This window comes from Lucilia cuprina, chromosome 4, assembly GCF_022045245.1.
Source record: "Lucilia cuprina isolate Lc7/37 chromosome 4, ASM2204524v1, whole genome shotgun sequence".
NCBI lineage: Eukaryota > Metazoa > Arthropoda > Insecta > Diptera > Calliphoridae > Lucilia > Lucilia cuprina.
Window position 1 is genome coordinate 67,039,837 of NC_060952.1, and position 21,998 is coordinate 67,061,834.

The following is a 21,998-nucleotide window of genomic DNA, read 5'->3' on the forward strand; positions in this document are numbered from 1 at the left end:
GGGCGCCATATTTTGTTACGTTCTCAGTGTCGGTCGTCAACCTAAACCGGCCCTACTAACTTCTGCGGCTTCTTCTCGGGGAGTAGTTCTCAACCCTGATATGACTGAGTTACGTACAAAATTATTCCGAGTATCACAACCAACAACTAACAAACAAACAAATTATTTTGGAACACATATAAATAGGGAGACAGATGCACACCTCCAATCGCGCTTACCCTACCATGGCCGCACAGTCTCCAACACATCTTTCATTACGGACAACGTCACCCATCTCTTTCCGCCTTACCTAGATCAACAATCCCCAAAATTAATAAATTCACTCAATATTTTCCATCATCACTTATAATATTTGAACATTTATTCACACAAATAACTTAAAATTAGACTATATCTATCCATATTTAAAACTGGCATTAATAAAACAAAGGTTTCTAACTTTCCTCACTTTAAAATCTTAAAAATAACTACAAATAACATTAAAATAAATATGATTAAAACTTAACACTAATAACATTAATTATTTAGACAATACACACATAGATAAGAACACAACACTATTAACCAAAGGATTGGACTAATACTGGAAATGGCTTCTCACACTAACTAAGCCGAACTTATTATCGAATTCTATCTACCCTAAAAGAGCTCTCTGAGGGATCAGATATTAACATTAGCATTAACTATGCTTGACGCAGAAAACTTATTTTACCTATTAGTACAAACCCTTTTACACTTAAAACACAAAAAAATAAACACGATAATAAATTAGGACCTTAACCTATCTTAATCTACCCTATTAACTTTTTTCTTATTCGGTTTTTTATCTTATAACTACCCTGACACGGAAAACAGTTTTACGATATTAGATGGTGAAAATTACCTACTGGGGTGATACCTAAAAGCTCACACCAGAATTTACTCAGGTTTATGCATTGGATAACACCCTAGACAATTTTCGGAGTTATCAGTATATTACTTTTCACAAGGAACTTTCAGAGTCTTAGTAGGAAGCTTTTTAAAAACAGCTTTCGGAATTTGTGTATGCCACTTATTAACAAGAGCTTTTCTACTATTGTTTGCAGACAATTTCCAATAAAAAGCTGCTAATTTCCCTTACCCTTATTTCGGGATGCCACTTCTGCCCACTAGACTTTATGTATTCGTTACCTTTTTATTTTTTTAAATCGTAATTTAAAAACTTCAGCCACTAGACCTCGCTTATATCTGGTGATTAAAATCTTCAGCCACTAGTCCTCGCTTACGTTTGGTGTTTTCCACAATCTTCCGTGTACCAGGGAATTTCTAACACACAAAAATTAACCATAAACACCAAAACTTCACACACTCTTTCGTTCAAATAACAACTTACATTGAATTTTCAATAACGCTTTCTATAATATTATTTTATTTTATTTAATTATGATTATGCTTTAAATTTTGCAAAGTTTTAATAATATTTAAAATTTTACATTTACAGAAAACTTCAGCTAACTCCACTGAGTGCCAGTAATTATTTGATTTTTAAATATTATTTTATTTTGCGTTAGGCCTTTACTAAAAATCTAAGAACATAGACTTACACAAGTATAATTATGTAAAAAAAAACAACAATAACATTAACACAAAAATAACACAAACAAAACCTACATAAAAAAGCCGGTGGTTAACATAAACACACAGTATACAGCGGGAGGGTCAATGTACGCTCTCCTTAGACCTTGAAACCTATTGCACTTGCACTTCGTGTTTGCTAGAAAACGGAAAATTTTCTCTTAAATTTGCCCTACCAACAACTCTTAAGACATAGTCTGGCAACTCCTCATCTTATAAAAAAATACAACACTACATTTTCATCCCACAACAATACTTCCAGTCTGCACATCTATTTGACAAACCAGAAACAAGAACAAGACACTGACAGAACTAAACAAAACAAATCTATTTTTTTCATATTTTTTAAAAATTATTTGTTTTAACATTATTTACACCACTTCAGGAAGAAAGGTAAGTTTACTCAAGTCTGGAGTCTAATTTTATTCATTCCACCATGAAATTAATTCTTTCAGTGAACATATATAACGAAAAACAATCCCATCCCTGCGGCTCAAGCAACTAAATATAGTTCGGCGGCGGCTAAGCTCCGACTCGAAGCCGGTCGACTTCGACCTCTGATTCATTGCTGGTAAACATTGACGAGACGTAGATTTTGTTTTTGTTTATCGTAAAAAAAATTGTTTTAAAAAGCACTTGGAAAAAATTTGTGTTAGTTTTAAATTTCAAACTTACATTATTCGCATAAAAATTATTGTACAATAACTCACAATCTACTCTGATATAATTGAAAACGTTTTAAATACTTTTTTTTCTATTCATCAAAAAATATATTTGCAAAACAAAAGGGAAAATTATTTTATTTTAACAAAAAATGCAAATCATATTTTTTTTGCTGTGTATACTTTGTATGTTTGAATTCCAAACATACAAAAAAATACACAGCTGAATAAAACCAAATACATCTACACACACACGTGTACAACTTTTTCTATGTACAGTGTTTTTAGTGTTTTTGTTGCTTTTTTAACAATTTTTTTATGAAATTTTCAGAGGTTGTCTCGGATTTTTGCTCATATCTCCGTTATTTACCGACCGATTTTGCTGATTTTAAATAGCGATCTTCTCGAAAGCATGTCTAATAGAATTATTGAAGAATCAGACATCGCCGATATCTGGGGTCCTCTAAAAACTGATTTCAACAGACAGACAGACAGACAGACAGACGGACATGGCTTAATCGACTCCGCTATCTATAAGGATCAAGAATATATATACTTTATAGGGTCGGAAAATTATATTATAGAAATTACAAACGGAATGACAAACTTATATATACCCTTCTCACGAAAGTGAAGGGTATAAAAATGAGTGATCAGCTGTTGAATTGACTTGACCTTATAAGTGCACCCTGGTGTGTATTTTATTTTTGATAGGTTGCAGCAAGGCGATTTCATATAAGGTGGTGTTAATCAATTAACTGATAATTTTTTTCTTAATTCGCTTAGTTGTCCTAGCTGTCAAAGTTTGTTATTGTTTACATTTTTGTATTTAAAAATGTCCGTTAAACAGAGAAAAACTTCGTTAATATTTTGAATTAATTATGTAAAAACTCAGAAAATACTAAACATCTCGTAAACAAATATCATTTTATTTATATGATGGCATAATTCGTGTATACAAATATGTTATTTAAGAAAAATATTTTTTCTATTAAATGTTAACATATTACACAATATTGTTTTATATTTTATATTGAAATTGTGTAGATAACGTGATTAAATAAACAAAATCTCTTTCGGAACACATAATATTAAGAAACGCATATGAAGTATTAACCCGGCTGGCGGCAGCTGACTTCTACGTTATGGCTTAATTTTGAAATCTATTAAATGTTATCAAATTAAACAATATTTTTTATATATACACTATGTAGATAAAGAGATTAACTACTAAAAGTCTGTCCCGGAACGCTTTCTATAACAAAACCAATAATAGGTATTTACCCGTCCGGCGGCTGCTACATTATGGCCAAATATTAAAAATTAATCCGCCGGAGTAGAATTATCCATTCGCAACAAATATTCATTCATTCGTAATATAATACTGTTTTTAAAACACACTTGGCGAAGGGTATATAAGATTCGGCACAGCCGAATATAGAAATATTACTTGTTTATGTTTATTTTTCACAAAAAAATTAAGTTTTACTTGTCTTAAGGCACTTACTTAAATTTTGCAAATTAAGTTGCCGGAATAGAATTTTTCATTTGAAACAAACATTATTCAATTCAGAATATATTTTCCTCACAAATTTTAATATCTTTATCTTTATTTTTTAATATAATATAAACATCGCCGTACTTATGGTTTTTGACATTTACGAAAACCAAAAGCAAAAACAAAAAACATGGGAAATGTTGTTGTTGCAGAACTGCAACCACCTTATCTAAATTCGCCTTGGGTTGCAGTTGGCAGCCAGCTGTCTTCAATGCAAGGCTAATTCATACACGGTGGTGTTTTTTTATCTGCTGATAATGTTTAAATTCGCCTGGTTTACGTAGCTGTCAAAGTTTATTACTGTTTACATTTTTATATTTAAAAATTTCCGTTAAACGGAGAAAAACTTCGTTTATATTTTGAAGCACTCAAGTAATAAATCTTTAAATACCAAGCATCTCTTAAACAAATATAATTTTATTTAAATAATGATATAATTGCATACAAATATATTAACATTGTTTGTTTGTTTAACAATATATACTAGGATATTTAAACGAATAATCGTCGATCGGTTAATCGATTAGTTTCATGATTATGATTGAAAAATTTTTATAACAATACTTCAGAAACAATACTTATATATGGGTTCATACAGAAACATTTAAAATTTCTGAAAATAAATCTTGAAAATAGATATAATTTCCATTTACCTCCAGTTTTGAGGAACAGTGTTGTGTTTCTAAAGTATTTCTAATAAGTTCTTCTGCAATACATAGTTATACACTAATTCATTGGAACGTATGAATTCTGGAGCTCATTGACAAATTTCAAAAACATAAATATAATAATTAATATCTTTATATAGAAAAGAATTTCACATGAAAATAAAAAATTTCTAATATTTGAGAAAAAACTTAATAGAATTGAATTTTAAAAAATGGAAAATTATAATTTAGTTTGTTGTAGGAATAAAAATATTGTAGAAAAGAAATAATATTATTAAAAAACATCCACTTGCCTTTTATTCGATTATCCGAATAATTTTAAATTATCCGATTATTAACCGGCCAACTTTAAACCCCAAATAATTATTTGTCGAATAAACCGCATAAGACAAAAACTCAAATAATTGAATACTCTAATATATACACTATGTAGATGAAGAGATTAACTAAGTATATATATTAAGTATATAACAAAACCCGAATGAGGTTACCCGGCCGTTTGCTGCTATTTTATGGCTAAATATTGAAAATTACTTCGCCGGAGTAGAATTATCCATTCGCAACAAAGATTCATTCATTTGTAATATAATTTTTCATGAATGTGTACCTTTTTATGTTTATTTTTTACAAAAAATAAGTTTTATTTTACTTCAGGCACTCACTTAAATTTTGCAAATTAATATGCCGCAAATAGAATTTTTTGTTTGAAACAAACATTATTCAATTCAGAATATATTTTTATCGCAAGTTTTTATACCTTTGTCTTTATTTTTAATATAAAAATTTTACAAAAAATCACAAAATTAATTCGCCGTTTGTATGGTTTTTGACATTTACGTGTTATATTCGGCTATGCCGAATCTTCGTTTGACTCGAATGAAACTTACTTATGTTGAATTTCATCAGTTCAGTTAAAGTAATTTTCTGAAGGGAACCTTATATAGGGCGGTAAGGTCAATTGTGGGTCGATCCTCATAACATTTGGTAGACAGAATTTCTTTCGTATTAAATTTATTTGCGTTGCAGTCATTTTCTTCTTATATGCGGAGTATTATGGACCGATCCTTTTTGAGTGGCCACTTGTATGGGGGCTATCCGAAAACCTGGACCGATATTGCCCATTTTCAATACTAAACAAACCTATAAGAAATATTTATGTGAAATTTCTACCCTCTAGCTCTTTCCATTCGAACTCCATCGTGCTTTCAACAGACAGACCGAAAGAATATAACAAAAATATAAAAATAAATAGAAAATATATAACATAATTTGTTAAAATAAAGTAATAAACGAATTTTTGTATCATACACAAACACTACTATTCCAAAAAATTACAAAATAATGAATGAAAAAACAACATGGCCATGAACTGTCAAAACATATTACGAATGTGTCGTAGATCGTCTTTCAGTAAATCAACTGTTCATGGAAACATGATTTAAGATTCGGCACAGCCATATATTACATTCTCACTTGTTATTAATAAACTCTATTAACTATCGAAAAATCGATAATAAATAATGTTTATGAAAAGTCAACTTTTCGAATTTTTTCGTTCCTCTTTTGAACTTTTTCTAAAGCAAGTTGAAAACAAGGCGAATTCAGATAATGTGGTGCATGGTATATTAATTATAAGATAGTGTTAACAGAGCAGCTGATTGTTTTTTTCTAAAACACTTTTGTCTTTTTTCACATGTATTTTAACAGTGTGCTGGCACTTTTAAGTGTAGGCATACTGTCAAACTTCATATCAAGGCGAATTAAGATAAGGTGGTGTCAGTTCTGCAACAACAACATTTTACATGTATTTTGTTTTTGCATTTGGTTTACGTAGATGTCAAAAACCATAAGTACGACGAATTTATTTAATGAAAAATTTGTTTATATTAAAAAATAAACATAAAGATATTAAAATTTGTGAGGAAAATATATTCTGAATTCTGAATATATGAATATATTCTGAATGTTTCAAGCGAAACATTCTATTCCGGCAGCTTAATTTGCAAAATTTAAGTGAGTGCCTGAAGTTAAGTAAAACTTAATTTTTTGTGAAAAAAAACATAAAAAAGTTCATATTTATGAAAAAATTATATTATGAATGAAAGAATATTTGTTGCGAATGGATAATTGTACTCCGGCGGAGTAATTTTCAATATTTGGCCATAATGTAGCAGCCGCCAGACGAATTATATATGGATTTTTTTATATAAAGCGTTCCGGAACAGACTTTTTTTTAGTTAATCTGTTTATCTACATAGTGTATATATAAAACAATATTGTTTAATTTGGTAACATTTAATAGATTTCAAAAATAAGCCATAACGTGGAAGTCAGCTGCCGCCAGCCGGGTAAATACTTCATATGCGTTTCTTAATATTAAGAGTTCCGGAAGAGATTTTTTTAATTAATCACGTTATCTACACAATTTTTATATAAAATATGTTAACATTTAATAGAAAAAAATATTTTTCTTAAATAAAATAGTTGTATACATAACAATTATGCCATTATTTAAATAAACAAATATCATTTTGTTTACGAGATGCTTGGTATTTTCAGTTTTTTACATAAATAATTCAAAATATCAACGAATTTTTCTCCGTTTAACGGACATTTTTAAATATTAAAATGTAAACAATAATAAACTTTGACAGCTGGGAAAACCAGGCGAATTAAGAAAAAAATTATCAGCTGATTAAATAACATCACCTTATATGAATTACGTAGATATCAAAAACCATAAGCACGGCGAATTTATTTAATGAAAAATTTTTGTAAATTAATTTTTATACCCTTCACCTTCGTGAGAAGGGTATATATAAGTTTGTCATTCCGTTTGTAATTTCTATAATATAATTTTCTGACCCTATAAAGTATATATATTCTGGATCCTTATAGGTAGCGGAGATGATTAAGCCATGTCCGTCTGTCTGTATGTTTGTTGAAATCAGTTTTTAGAAGACCCCAGATATCTGCGAGATCCGAATCTTCCATAATTCTATCAGACATACGACCGCTATTTAAAATCAGCAAAATCGGTCCATAAGTAACGGAGATATGAGCAAAAAACCGAGACAACCTCTGAAAATTTCATATAAAATTTAGATTTTTTATTCATGCTCAGACAGAAATCGCAAAAAACAAAAACAAAATACATAACAATACGGTAAATATTGTTATTGTAATTTGTTTATAAAAGCAAAGCAGAGCTAGAGTAGCAGAGCGAGAGCAGCACTAATGTTTTGTTATTGGCTAGAAATATGAAATTAAGTATGTAGAGCCTGGATTAAGTGAGAACCTATAAAAGGGGACTTTCTGGTACTTTTTCGTTCTTCAAAAGGTATTTTTTGAAATTTCTATAATATTGAACCTAGAAACATGAAATTAAGTATGCATGGCCCGGATTAAGTGAGGACCCAAACAAGGGGAGTTTTTGGTACTTTTTCGTTTTTCAAAAGGTACTTTTTGCAATTTCTACAATATTGAACCTAGAAACATGTAATTAAGTATGTATGGCCCGGATTAAGTGAGGACCCATAAAAGGGGACTTTTTCGTTGTTCAAAAGGTACTTTTTGCAATTTCTACAATATTGAACCTAGAAACATGTAATTAAGTATGTATGGCCCGGATTAAGTGAGGACCCATAAAAGGGGACTTTTTGGTACTTTTTCGTTCTTCAAAAGGTACTTTTTGCAATTTCTACAATATTGAACCTAGAAACATGTAATTAAGTATGTATGGCCCGGATTAAGTGAGGACCCATACAAGGGGACTTTTTGGTACTTTTTCGTTTTTCAAAAGGTACTTTTTGCAATTTCTACGATATTAAACCTAGAAACATGTAATTATGTATGTATGGCCCGTATTAAGTAAGGACCCATAAAAGGGGACTTATTGGTACTTTTTCATTCTTCAAAAGGTACTTTTTGAAATTTCTATAATATTGAACCTAGAAACATGTTATTAAGTTCGTATATCCCGGATTAAGTGAGAACCAGTAAAAGGGGACTTCTTGGTACATTTTCGTTCTTCAAAAGGTACTTTTTACAATTTCTACAATATTGAACCTAGGAACATGTAATTAAGTTTGTATGGCCCGGATTAACTGAGGACCCATAGATGGGGATTTTTTGGTACTTTTTCGTTCTTCAAAAGGTACAAAAGGCTTTAAACACATCATGGTGAAGGGTATATAAGATTCGGCACAGTCGAATATAGATCTCTTACTTGTTGTGTATTAAAAGTTGTGAGAAAAATATATTCTGAATTGAGTAATGTTTGTTTCAAGCGAAAAATTCTATTCCGGCAGCTTAATTTGCAAAATTTAAGTGAGTACCTGAAGTTAGGTAAAACTTAATTTTATGAAAAAAATTATATTACGAATGATTGAATATTTGTTGCGAATGGATAATTCTACTCCGGCGGAGTAATTTTCAATATTTGGCCATAATGTAGCAGCCGCCGGACGGGTAAATACCTTATATGGATTTTTTTACATAAAGCGTTCCGGAACAGACCTTTTTTAGTTAATCTGTTTATCTATATAGTGTATATAAAACAATATTGTTAATTTGTTAACATTTAATAGATTTCAAAATTAAGCCATAACGTAGAAGTCAGCTGCCGCCAGCCGGGTTAATACTTCATATGCGTTTCTTAATATTAGGTGTTCTGGAAGAGATTTTTTTTAAATTAATCACGTTATCTACACAATTGTTCAATTCACAATCGATATTGTAGCGTTGTATGTCAGCAGCTGCTACAAAAGCCATAACAATGTTGTTGGTATTTTCTATGCAAATTTCTATACAACACTTACGACAATTTTTCATATGTTTTTCGAATGTCGTAAGAAAGTTCAGTGTTGTCAATTGTTTATTTCAGCATATAAATAAAAAAATTCAATCGATTTTGGCATAAAAAACGATAAAGTGGTAACACAGAAATTACAAACAAACAGCTGTTTGCCAAAACAAAAATTAAATTTTCTAAAAACTGTTTATTTATTAGTTTAAAATGTGGAATAATGAAAATAATAGAATGTTAAATAAAAAGAAATTAATTTGGTTTATTTTGCTCCTTTAATTAGTTTAATATTACTTGATTTTTTAACTTTTGACATTGTTTTGATTGTTTTTTTTTTCATTGTGAACATAAACTTAAATCTGTTCACAATCAATGTTACTACACTTTAGTAGATACAATATACAACTTGATTGTGAATTGAACAAATTTTTATATAAAATATAAAACAATATTGTATAATATGTTAACATTTAATAGAAAAAATATTTTTCTTAAATAACATATTTGTATACATACCAATTATGCCATTATTTAAATAAAAAGATATTTGTTTACGAGATGTTTGGTATTTTCAGATTTTTTACATAAACAATTCAAAATATTAATGAAGTTTTTCTCAGTTTAACAGAAACTTTTAAATATAAAAATGTAAACAATAACAAACTTGACAGCTAGGAAAACCATGCGAATTAAGAAAAAAATTATCACCTGATTGAATAACACCACCTTATATGAATTCGCCTTGGGTGAAAGGAAGCAAAAACTGTTATGTTTACATTTACTCATGGCGAAATTAATAAGGTGAAGTCATTTCAACAGCTGATTGTTTTTTATCCACGGAAACAAGGCGTATTCATATAAGGTGGTGTTAATCAATCAGCTCATAATTTTTTTCTTAATTCGCCTGGTTTTCCTAGCTGTCAAAGTTTGTTATTTTTTACATTTTTAAATTTAAAAATTTCAGTTAAACGGAGAAAAACTTCGTTAATATTTTGAATTATTTATGTAAAAAATCTGAAAATACCAAGCATCTCGTAAACAATTATCATCTTATTTAAATAATGGCATTATTGTTATGTCTACAAATACGTTATTTAAGAAAAATATTTTTTCTTTTAATTGTTAACATATTATACAATATTGTTTTATATTTTATATTAAAATTGTGTAGATAACATGATTAACTAAACAAAATCTTTTTCGGAACACATAATATTAAGAAACGCATATGAAGTATTTTCCCGGTTGTCGGAAGCTGACTTCTACGTTATGGCTTAATTTTGAAATCTATTAAATGTTAACAAATTAAACAATATTATTTTATGTCTACACTATGTAGATAAAGAGATTAACAAAAAGGTCTGTTCCGGAACGCTTTCTATAACAAAACCCATATGAGGTATTTACCCGTCCGGCGGTGGCTACATTATTGCCAAATATTAAAAATTACTCCGCCGGAGTAGAATTATCCATTCGCAACAAATATTCATTCATTCGTAATATAATTTTTTCATAAATAAACATTATTTTTCACAAAAAATTAAGTTTTACTTAACTTAAGGCAATTACTTAAATTTTGCAAATTAAGCTGTTGGAAAAGAATTTTTCTCAAACTCGACGCTGTTAAATTACATTTATAAAAAATTTCATGAATTCGCCGCAAAATGAAATGACTTCACCTTATAGTATATTCGCCTTGCATTTACTTATTTGTGTTTATGCACTTGGAAAAGACCCAAAAAAGTTGTTTTCATTATTTACTTTAAACAAATTATATTTAATCAATAAAAAATTTTATATAAATGTGGAAAGGAACAAATGTGATTAAATTTTACAATGGTAATATATACTGTCCGACCGAACGTTCGGGTACGGGTTCGGTAAAAAGTGAGGTTCGGCCAATGTTTGGTGTTCGGCGAAATTTTGACCGAACACCCTACGCCGAACTTTTTATAAAATGTTTATTTATCATATTTTTACATCAACAACAAGTTTTAAAAATGTTTACAGAAGTTATCATACATCCTGGCTGTACAATAAATTTCCGATTTCATAGGTACAAAACGCCTTTTCAGCTGAAACAAGTAGGAAAGTATAAAATTTTTATTTTTTATAAAGAAACTTTTATGTTGAATATTACCATAATTCCAAAATATTTAAGCAATTTATTGATAAAAAAACTAAAATTTCTAAATGAGGCTTTATATAGGTCAAATATGGGCCGATCCTCGGTAAATTTGGGAAAAGGATATATTTCTAAATAACAGTTAGTTTTGTTGATTTTCATTGCGATGCAAATGGTTACAAGCCAATTTTAGACGTTTAAGACATTTTTTGAAGGGGGTTTGTATGGGGGCTAGGGTCAAAAAAGGCCGATCCTTACGAAAATCTGCAGTGTCATTTATACTTATATAAAACTTATTTGTGCCAATTTTTAGAGAGATAGCAGAACATTTGACGTAATTATGGCATACAAAGTTCAAATCGGGAGGTACGGTTGTATGGGGGCCAGGTGAAATAATGGACCGAAAATACTATGTAGAACTTTAAGTTGAAAATATAGAAATCGAATGGTATACATTTTTTGATGGATTTTATATTTCTACAACAACAATTTTTTACCAAATATGTTAATGTTGACTTTATATATGTATAAAATTTTAACTTTATAAAAATATAATGTGTATTTCTAACTCGTTATAAAAAGTATTTCTATGCTATATTTATGCCTTCTTCATGGTTACAAATGGTGTATTTGTAGAAAATGCACAAAAAGATGTACACATTTTTAATTTGTTTTAATATATATGTATGTTTTATGTGGAGAAAATTCGTGGGAATTTATGTGGGATTTCTACGTAAGAACGTAACAGCTGTTTTTATGAATAAGCATAAAAAACTCTGATTTGTTGTATCAAAAATCAGAGTTAATTTTCTTTCTTTTTGTGTTTAAAGCTATATTAATTAATATAAATAAATTAATATTATTATATAATTATTACATAATTAAAAAAATTATAAAAAGTAATTAGCAGGGAAACCGAAAACATGCTCTAAAAAAGTGTTTTAAGCGCTTTAAATATGCCGTTAAAAACTCAAAATATGATCTTTAAATTTAAAATATATGCTCCAAAAATAAAATTTTTTATTATTTTTTAACATTGAAAAGCTCAAAAAGACTGAAATTGTAATGAAATAATAAATTTTTAATGTCATATTCTATATCCTACAACATTTTTTTATAAATGTTTCATCTCATAGTTTGAAGACTTAGTATAATAGAATTCCGTTCAGATAACCAATAAATAACATGAAACCATTTGGTCCCCAAATAACATATTTCAAACGACAAAGTTTGACACATTTCTTCCAATTGTATTCATAGCTTTTAAACTGACATTTTAATCGGTGTTGTCATAAATTCCTATAATAAGTTTTTTAAACTATAAAAATGGATTGGTCTTATGAAATCAAAAGTAATCGGTTTTATGTCCGATTTAAAATATCATGCTTTATTGAATAAAAACTATAACATAACGTTTTTTTTTCAAAATTGTAAAATAAGCTAAAAAATTAAAAAAAATAGAATTTTATTTTTTTAAATAAAGTTTTGAAAAGAAAATTAAAAATGTATAAAAACGAAAAAAGCGAAAACATCAAAATATGCACTAAAAGAGTAAAATATGCTCCAAAAACTCGAAAATATGCCTTAAATATGCTAAAAAGTCAAATCATTCAAAATTATGCTCTTATGGGTAAAATATGCAAAAAAATGCTCTAACAAATCGATGCCAAAATTCTCAAATTGGTCTGAAACGTGTAAATATCTTATTCATGAGTCCATACGACGCACCACAAAAAACATGCATTTGCATATTTTGGTTTCCCTGGTAATTAGACTATCGAAACACAATTTTTTATTTTCTTTCTTAGTATTTTATTTTTTCTTGTGGCGTTTATGTTGAAAATAATTTATGTTTTCTTTGATTTATGTTTTCTTTGACATACATATGTATGTCAGTTTTTTCTCTCTCACTTTTAAATTTTCGCGTTTTTATAGCCAGCATCAAAAGAGATGGGAGTATATTAATTTTGCCACTCCGTTTGTAACACATCGTAATATAGGTCGTAGACCCACAAAAGTATATATGTAGACCCACAAAAGTTTGTATTTATACTGATCCTTCAGTTAATTCTAAGTCGATCTAGACATGTCCGTCCGTGAGTCCGTTTGTTTGTCTGCTGAAAGCACGATAAAGACCGAACGGAAAGAGCTGGAGGGTTGAATCTCTACCAAATTTTATGAGCATCGGTCAATAATTGACCCTAACCATCATATATGGTCCCCCTTCAGAAAATGACTTTAACGCCCATAATGGCATAAAACTACGAGTTTAGCACTGAAATTCGATATAAGTAAGTTTCTTACAAGCATATTGCTTATGGAATTTTATGAGGATTGGTCCATAATTAACCCTACCCCCTATATAAGGTACCCTCAGAAAATTACTTAAACGCTAATTACTGGCTTATGGAATCGGTCCATAATTGACCCTACCTCTTTGGAAATTGACATAAAAGCACAGTACTGACTTAAAAATGCGACTATAGATATGAAATTCGACTTTTTGTTTCAACTTTAGAACCCTACCCTACAGAATGGTATTTAAAAGAGAATTGCAAAAAGTGCACAAATTTGTAATCTAAAAAACTGTTATACAGTGCAACATGGCGCTTTAAATAGAGTAAATCGCAATATTAGCACATTGTAAATTTACCTAAACTTGGCATTACTTTTTCTCGTGACTGTATAAATTGACGTACGTCAGCTGACCTAGTGAAAAATAATCCGTGTTTGTATTTTTTTTTTCAATAAAAACTTCTAAAAATTGTAACGTAAAAATGGCTTTACACTCTGCAGTTAAAGGAAAATTAATTTCTGTTATTGGCGATGAGGTATACGAACAATTTTCGTGTTAAATTTAAATAAAAATGCATTTTTTTATAGGATACTTGTGTTGGTTTTTTACTTGGAGGAGTAGGTGAGATCAATAAAAATCGACACCCTAATTTTATGGTTGTAGATAAGAGTAAGTAGAAATTTTCGCACATTTATTATTATTATTATTGAATGGCGATAAATATTTACAGATACTGCTGTAAGTGAAATTGAAGATTGCTTCAAACGATTCCTTAAGCGAGATGATATTGACATTATTTTAATTAATCAAAACTATGCTGAACTTATTCGTCATGTGATTGATGCTCACACCTCCCCAGTTCCTGCAGTGCTGGAAATTCCCTCAAAAGATCATCCATATGACGCCAGTAAGGACTCTATTTTGAGACGTGCTAGGGTAAGCTGTGTGAAATTTAATAACAAATTTATTACTAAAATCCTTATTTTTTTATTCCAGGGCATGTTCAATCCTGAAGATTTAGTTCGCTAAACAATTTTCAGTATTTTCTTTAAACAAATTATAAAAACCATATGTTGTTGTTGCGTATAATTCGTATATATAAATATTTGTTTTCATTCCTTATGCTGCAAACATAATTTATCAACCGGCATTGAAATATTAAAACCATAATTAAAAAATAAAATGTGTTAATGTCTTAAAGCTTTTGCGTTCCATTAAATTAAAGGAAACAATTCGTTTCTATGACGGATGAATACGAATTGGTTGGTTAGACATACAGTGTCTCTCATAAGTATTCGAATTTAGGTATAATATAAAATGAAACTAAATTTAATAACATATTTTGTATGCAAACTTAATAAATTAATTTGTTAAATTATCTAGACAGTCCTTAGCTTTGATATCACGCTTTTTTAAACTTTAAAAATTCACATTTACTTAAATTAATTAAGCTTTATTTAAAAAATGTCCATAAAATTACCTCACAAAAGTATACGAATTTTTTTTGTATTTCATATTTGACTATATTTTACGAAACATAAAAATTAGAATCGAATGTTTTTTTTTGCTAAAAATTGTTTTAAGGGGTAACTATCAACCGAATGGATATATTTTTGTACCATTTGGTCCACAATTTTGGAGTATTTGTACTATCTTTTCATATAATTTTTCCATTTTTTTCTCTTTTTTCCAGAGATAAAACCAAAATTAAATATTGGGATTTAATAAATTCCTTCAGGTATCTAAAAATAATAATCTTTGTTATAAGGATTTGTTTTTAAACATTCCATGATATATTTTTGGTATCGTTCTTCTGTTTCTAATTGAATTATTTGGATCTTAAGTCCCTTTTCATACTACTAGGGTCGATATTTTCCGACAAAGTTGGCTAGTATACATTCATGTACATATTAGCATTAATATATTTTAAATTTTCAAGACATCGTAGCGGTGTACAACACCAAAACATGCCTTAACAAAACGTCATCCTATACAGTAGATTTTAGTTTTTATTACTCATAACATTCACGATTATGTTGCGCATTACAACAACACTGTATGTAAACAATTTTGGGCTTATTTTGATCATAGTAGATAATATTTAAACAGATATCAATATTTTTGAGTTAGACCATAATGATATGGTGACATTCAGCCTAGAGGCCATTGGTTATAAAAAGAATGATTCCACTATATTGAATGGCGTTTCTTCGAGGCATGCTTTGGAGTTATAAACTTCAACAATATATTGAAAACTTAAAATGAATAACAGCTGATATCTAAAACAATATATAGAAGACAAGTTTCCCCGAAAATTTTTGACCCTAGTATTATAAAAATGGACTTGAGTTCCAGTAAATTGAATTAGCGATAGAAGAATGATTCCAATAATATATCTTGGAGCGTTTAAATACAGATTATTGTAATAAAAAATATTTTTAGATGCCCCAAATACAACAAATTTTGGTTTTATCTCTCGGAAAAAGGAGAAAAAAATACAAATATTGCCAAAAACCGCCATTTTAATGATATTACATAAAAAAATGGTACAAATACCTCAAAATTGTGGACCAAATGATCCAAAATTATATCGATTCGGTTGATGGTTACCCCTTAAAACAATTTTTAGCAAAAAAACCATTCGATTCTAAGTTTTGTGTTTCGTATAATATAGTCAAATATGAAATACAGAAAAAATTCGTATACTTTTGTAAGGCAATTTTATGGACTTTTATGGACTTCAAACCATAGGACCCTCTCTTTAATGTACACCTTAATTTATTTGGGAACAAATATACATTGGGTATAAGTCTCCAATTTTGACAAAAATTTTACCACTTTTAGACCTTTTAATTTTATTTTTGATTTATAATATGTATATGTCTTTTGGTCGATATAACAGTATCGATAAATATTGGAAAGTTGTAGAAAGCTATCATTTCATGTATAGATATACAGTCTATCTCATAAGTATTCGAATTTAGGTATAATATAAAAAGAAACTAAATTTAATAACATATTTTGTATGCAATATTGATAAATTAATTTAAAATTCTCTAGACAGTCCTTAGCTTTGATAACACGCTTTTTAAAACTTTAAAAATTCACATTTACTTAAATTAATTTAGCTTCATTTAAAAATAGTCCATAATATTACCTCACAAAATTATACGATTTTTTTCTGTATTTCATATTTGACTATACCTATTATACGAAACACAAATATTAGAATCGAATGTGTTTTTGCTAAAAATTGTTTTAACTATCAACCGAATGGATATATTTTTTCAAGACATCGTAGCGGTGTACAACTCCAAAATATGCCTTTACAAAATTGCATCCTATACAGTAGATTTTAGTTTTTACTACTCATAACTTAAAATCTATAATAGCTGATATCTAGAACAATATATAGAAAACAAGTTTCGCCGAAAATTTTTGACCCTAGCATTATAAAAATGGTCTTGAGTTCCAATAAATTGATTTAGCGATAGAAGAATGATTATAATAATATATCTTGGAACGTTGAAATACAGATTCTTGTAAAAAATATTATTTTTAGATACACGAAGGGGTATATTAAATCACAATAACAAATTTTGGTTTTATCTCCGGGAAAAAGGAGAAAAAATACAAATATTGCCAATACCGCCATTTTAATGATATTACATAAAAATATGGTACAAATGCCCCAAAATTGTGAACCAAATGGTCCAAAAATATATCCATTCGGTTGATATTTACCACCACCAGAATATATATACTTTTGTGGGACTATGACCAATATTTCGATGTGTTACAAACGGAATGAAAATATCAATATACCCCCTATCTTTTTTGATGGTGGGTATAAATATGTATATTTTACAATGTTAAAAGAAAAATGCTTCCTGCTTTTAAAACGACTCTATAGATTATCTAAATGCTTTCAATAAATAAAACAAGTATAGTCGGCCGTGACCGACCATATGACACTCTACACCTGTTGTGAACATTAAATGTGATTTACTTTTTATAATAATGTATTGTTCTGATACATTTAAGCAATTTATGGATGAAAATCTAATTTTCTGAAAGAAGCTATATATGGAGGCCAAACCCGATAAAGTTTTGTCAATATATTTATATTTATATAATATTTATCTGTGCTGAATTTTATCGCGATATTTGTGTTTATAAGATAATTTTGGACATTCAAGTGGACTTTGTATGGGAGCTATGGTAAAATGAGGCCCGATCTTTATGAAATTTGACAGCGTAATCAAGGCTTGTATAAAACTTAGTTGTGCCGCTTTTTATCGATATACAGGTATATTTAACATAATTATGAGCTCAGAAGCTCTTTTCGGGGGATCTGTTCTATGGGGGCTAGGTTTATTCATTAGATTTTATTCATTTTCAATAGGCTTCGTCCTTGGGTCAAAAAAGAAAACGATTCTAGGCCGATTGGTATACTTTAAGGTTATAGGACGAATATAGGATGAATATTTTTGAATGTTACAAACATTAGCACAAACCCAATAAAGTGGTGTAGGGTATAAACATATAGTTCCTAAACCTGTTAATGTAGAATTTAGTTGCTATACTAGTTTAAGCGAGTTACGTACGTTAAAGTCATTTTCTGATGATATCTTTATATGGGAGGTAGGATCGATTATTGACCGATCCTCATATATTTTACAAAAACATTTTGTATTCTTAAAAATTTGTACATTTCGATTTTCATTGCCATCCGCGCTTTTATAAACCAGTTATCTGCATTATAGTAATTTTATGGAGGGAATCTTTTATGGGTGCTAGGTTAAATATTAGATAGATATTGCCCATTTTCAATACCAAACAATAAAATATTTATTTAAAATTTCAACTGTGTTTTTACTGGACTGCTGGATCGTTTAGAATTTAATAAGCACTAGGGTTCTATAAATCGACTTTCGAATAATCGAACAATCGACTTTTTGTAAAAAAGTCGAAAAGTCGAAGACGACTATTTTGTTCCAAAAAGTCGATAACTCGACTATCGTCTATGAAAAAAGTCGAAAAGTCGGAAAAAGTCGAAAAAAGTCAGATAAAGTCGGAAAAAGTCGAAAATAGAAAAAAAGTCAAAAAAACTCAAAAAATTACAACAAAAAGAAAAAATAAAAAAAATTTTATTAATAATATATAATAATATAATGTTAAATGGCAACATTATAAATTTACGCTTCTGGCAACTTTATAAATTTTTAACTCTGGTCGGAAAAAGTCGGAAAGTCGAAAGTAGTCAAAAATAGTCGAAAAGTCGGAAAAAGTCGAAAAGTCGATTATTTATAATATATTAAAAGTCGAAAAATCTTTTAATTAAAAGAAAAAAGTCGGAAAGTCGACTTTTAACTAAATGCAAAAAGTCGAAAATCGAAAAGTCGACTTTTCATAAAATGCAAAAAGTCGAAATGTCGACTTTTCATAAAAAGGAAAACGTCGCCTTTTCATAAAATGCAAAAAGTTCAACTATAGAACCCTAATAAGCACGCAATATTTCGATTAGGGTTCTATAAATAGTCTTTCGAATAATCGACTTTTTGTCGAAAAAAGTCGAAAAGTCGCAGTCGACTATTTTGTTCCAAAAAAGTCGATAACTCGACTATCGTCTATGAAAAAAGTCGACTTTGTAAATAAGAGTCGGAAAAAGTCGGAAAATGTCGAAAAAAGTCGAAAAAAGTTTCAACTCTAGTATTGAAATATGTTTTTCAATCATAGAAACTTTTGTTTTATAATTTTGTTTGTGAAAATTTTTGAAATAATTTTCATTCCTTTGTAAACTTTTGTGAATACAATACATCTTTTTCTTAAATAAATACTTCCTTTTTTAAATAAATTTGCCATCGAGTTCCAATTACAAGAGGTTATGGGCGACAAAGAAGTAAGTGACATTCCACAATTTAACGGTTGCGGATATGACGAATGGCAATTCCGAGTGCAAGTTCATCTAGAAAGTTTGAACTTAGGAGAAGTTTTAACGGGCTTTGCTCCTACGGATGCAGCAAAAAGGGAGGAATTTCTGAAGAAAGATTGCAAGGCAAAGGAACGTTTAGTGGCGTTTGTTGGTAACAATTGCTTAGGCTATATTCGGGAGAAAAGAACAACTAAAGAGATGTGGGACAGCCTGAAGGAAATATTTGCCAAGAAATCAATTGTAAATCAAATTCTGGTAAGAAAACAATTGATGCAATTGAAATTAAACGATGGGGAAGCTGTGGCTGAACATTTGATCAAATTCGAGAATTTAATAAGAAAATTAAAGACTGCTGGTGCTATTTTGGAGGAAAGTGACATACTTACACAATTATTTATGTCACTTCCTGAAAAATTTGATCCTCTTGTGACAGCTCTACAAAATTTAGAAGGTCAGTTAAATTTTGATGTGGTAAAACAGCGCTTACTGTTAGAAGAAACCAAGATTTCAAGTCGCTATGTGGAAGAAACTGGTCCTACAAAAACTGCCTTTGCGGGTAAGAAACACAACAAAAAGAAATTTAACGGAAAGTGTTTTAAATGCAACAAGATGGGGCACAAGGCAAGTGAATGCCGTAGCAGTGAAGCTCGAAGTGCTTCGAAAGGTAAACCTGAAGTCAAAAGTGTGTGTTTTATGGCAGATTCGAATGAGAAAGGTAAAAACATGGAATCAACAACAATTTTTAAATTGGATTCTGGTTCAAGTGATCATCTTGTAAATAAAAGACATTATTTTCAAAAATTAAATAATATTGTGAATCCAATTCAAATAAATATTGCTAAAGATGATGAATACTTAACGGCGAATCATTTGGGATCAATTAATTGTGTATCAAATAAGAATGTTGAAATTACATTAAAAGAAGTGTTATATGTACCCGAATTGAGAGATAACTTGCTTTCTGTTAAAAAGATGACAGCTGCCGGTATTGAAGTGAAATTCAGTAAGGACATGGCTTATATATACAACAAGGGTGAGTTGATTGCTACGGGATACTTGAGAGGAAGCCTTTATGAAATCACTTTTCAATTGGAGCAACATTCTGCAAATCTGTCTAATCAAGATGAAGTAAAGCTCTGGCACAAACGTTTCGGTCATATTGGACAATCTTCCTTAAATGATTTGGCAAATAAGAAAATGGTAGACGGAATAAATTTCAAAGCTGAAAAGTTAGATTTTTGTGAGATTTGTGTAAAAGGCAAACATTGTCGAGATCCGTTAAATGGAACACGTCATCGATCGTCTCGTCCACTTGAACGGATACATTCAGATGTCTGTGGACCCATTGATCCTGTAGCTTGGGATGGATCAAAATATTTTGTATCCTTTATTGACGATTTTACCCACTTTGCAGTAATTTATGCTATTAAAAAGAAGTCTAACGTTTTCGAGAAATTGATGGAGTACGAATCAATGGCTACAGCTAAGTTTGGTTTGTCAATTTCAAAGTTAACCGTAGATCAAGGACGTGAGTATAACTCCAAGGTGCAGTGGAAATGGTACAAATCCAAAGGTATTCAACTAGAAGAAACTATAGCTTACTCTTCACAACAAAATGGTATCTGAGCGTTTCAATAGAACACTAGTTGAGAAAATTCGTACTATGTTATTGGAATCCCATATGCCGAAAAATATGTGGGTTGAAGCTGCCCTTGCTGGTGTTTATATAATTAACAGAAGTCCCACCAAAGCTATAGAAGACAATGTGACTCCTGCTGAAATGTGGTTCGGTTTTAAGCCAAATGTGAAGATGTTACGAGTGTTTGGATGCAAAGCCTTTGCATGGATACCTAAACAAAATAGAAAGAAGCTAGATGATAAAAGTAGACAACTTGTTATGATCGGTTACGTGCCTAACGGATATAAACTCTGGGATATGAATGAAAAAAAGATTGTTACCGCCAGAGATGTTAAATTCGATGAAACTTGTTATCCGTACATCGAGCGTTCAAAATTAAATCAACCAATTACAATTGTGCTAAGGAGTAACGAGCAAGAAGGGGAAGAAGATATTGTTGATAATGTGCCCGTTACTGATTCCGTAATTAATGAAGAACCGTCAGAAGCTAATGAAGATATAGAAGCAGTTGAAGAAGAATATATTACTGATGAGTCCGAAGAATCAGAATCTGTACAAATTTGCAATGAGGAAACTCAGGAAGTCAGAAGAAGCAATAGAGAACGAAGGGCCCCTTTGAGATTTCTAGACTACTTTACGAGCAATTCTGCCACTTCATTTAATTGTTTAAGAGAGCCTGATAAATATTCGGAAA

General features: G+C 29.7%; 1 protein-coding gene across 1 annotated transcript; it reads left to right on the forward strand.

Annotated features, from left to right (window-relative positions):
• Positions 1-14,105: 14,105 nt before the first annotated feature.
• On the forward strand, positions 14,106-14,930 carry LOC111689167 (V-type proton ATPase subunit F 1). The gene is made up of 4 exons (XM_023451662.2): positions 14,106-14,265; positions 14,318-14,399; positions 14,461-14,666; positions 14,727-14,930. The coding sequence occupies exons 1-4, from the start codon at positions 14,212-14,214 to the stop codon at positions 14,757-14,759; spliced, it is 375 nt and encodes a 124-aa protein (XP_023307430.1). The 5' UTR covers positions 14,106-14,211; the 3' UTR covers positions 14,760-14,930.
• The last annotated feature ends 7,068 nt before the right edge of the window (positions 14,931-21,998 follow it).

Excerpts from the sequence above, each read along its gene's own strand:
- LOC111689167 (XM_023451662.2), top strand. The coding sequence starts at position 14,212 with ATGGCTTTACACTCTGCAGTTAAAGGAAAATTAATTTCTGTTATTGGC. Across the intron at positions 14,266-14,317 it reads TTTCTGTTATTGGCGATGAG|GATACTTGTGTTGGTTTTTT; the intron begins GTATACGAACAA and ends ATTTTTTTATAG. Across the intron at positions 14,667-14,726 it reads CTATTTTGAGACGTGCTAGG|GGCATGTTCAATCCTGAAGA; the intron begins GTAAGCTGTGTG and ends TTTTTATTCCAG.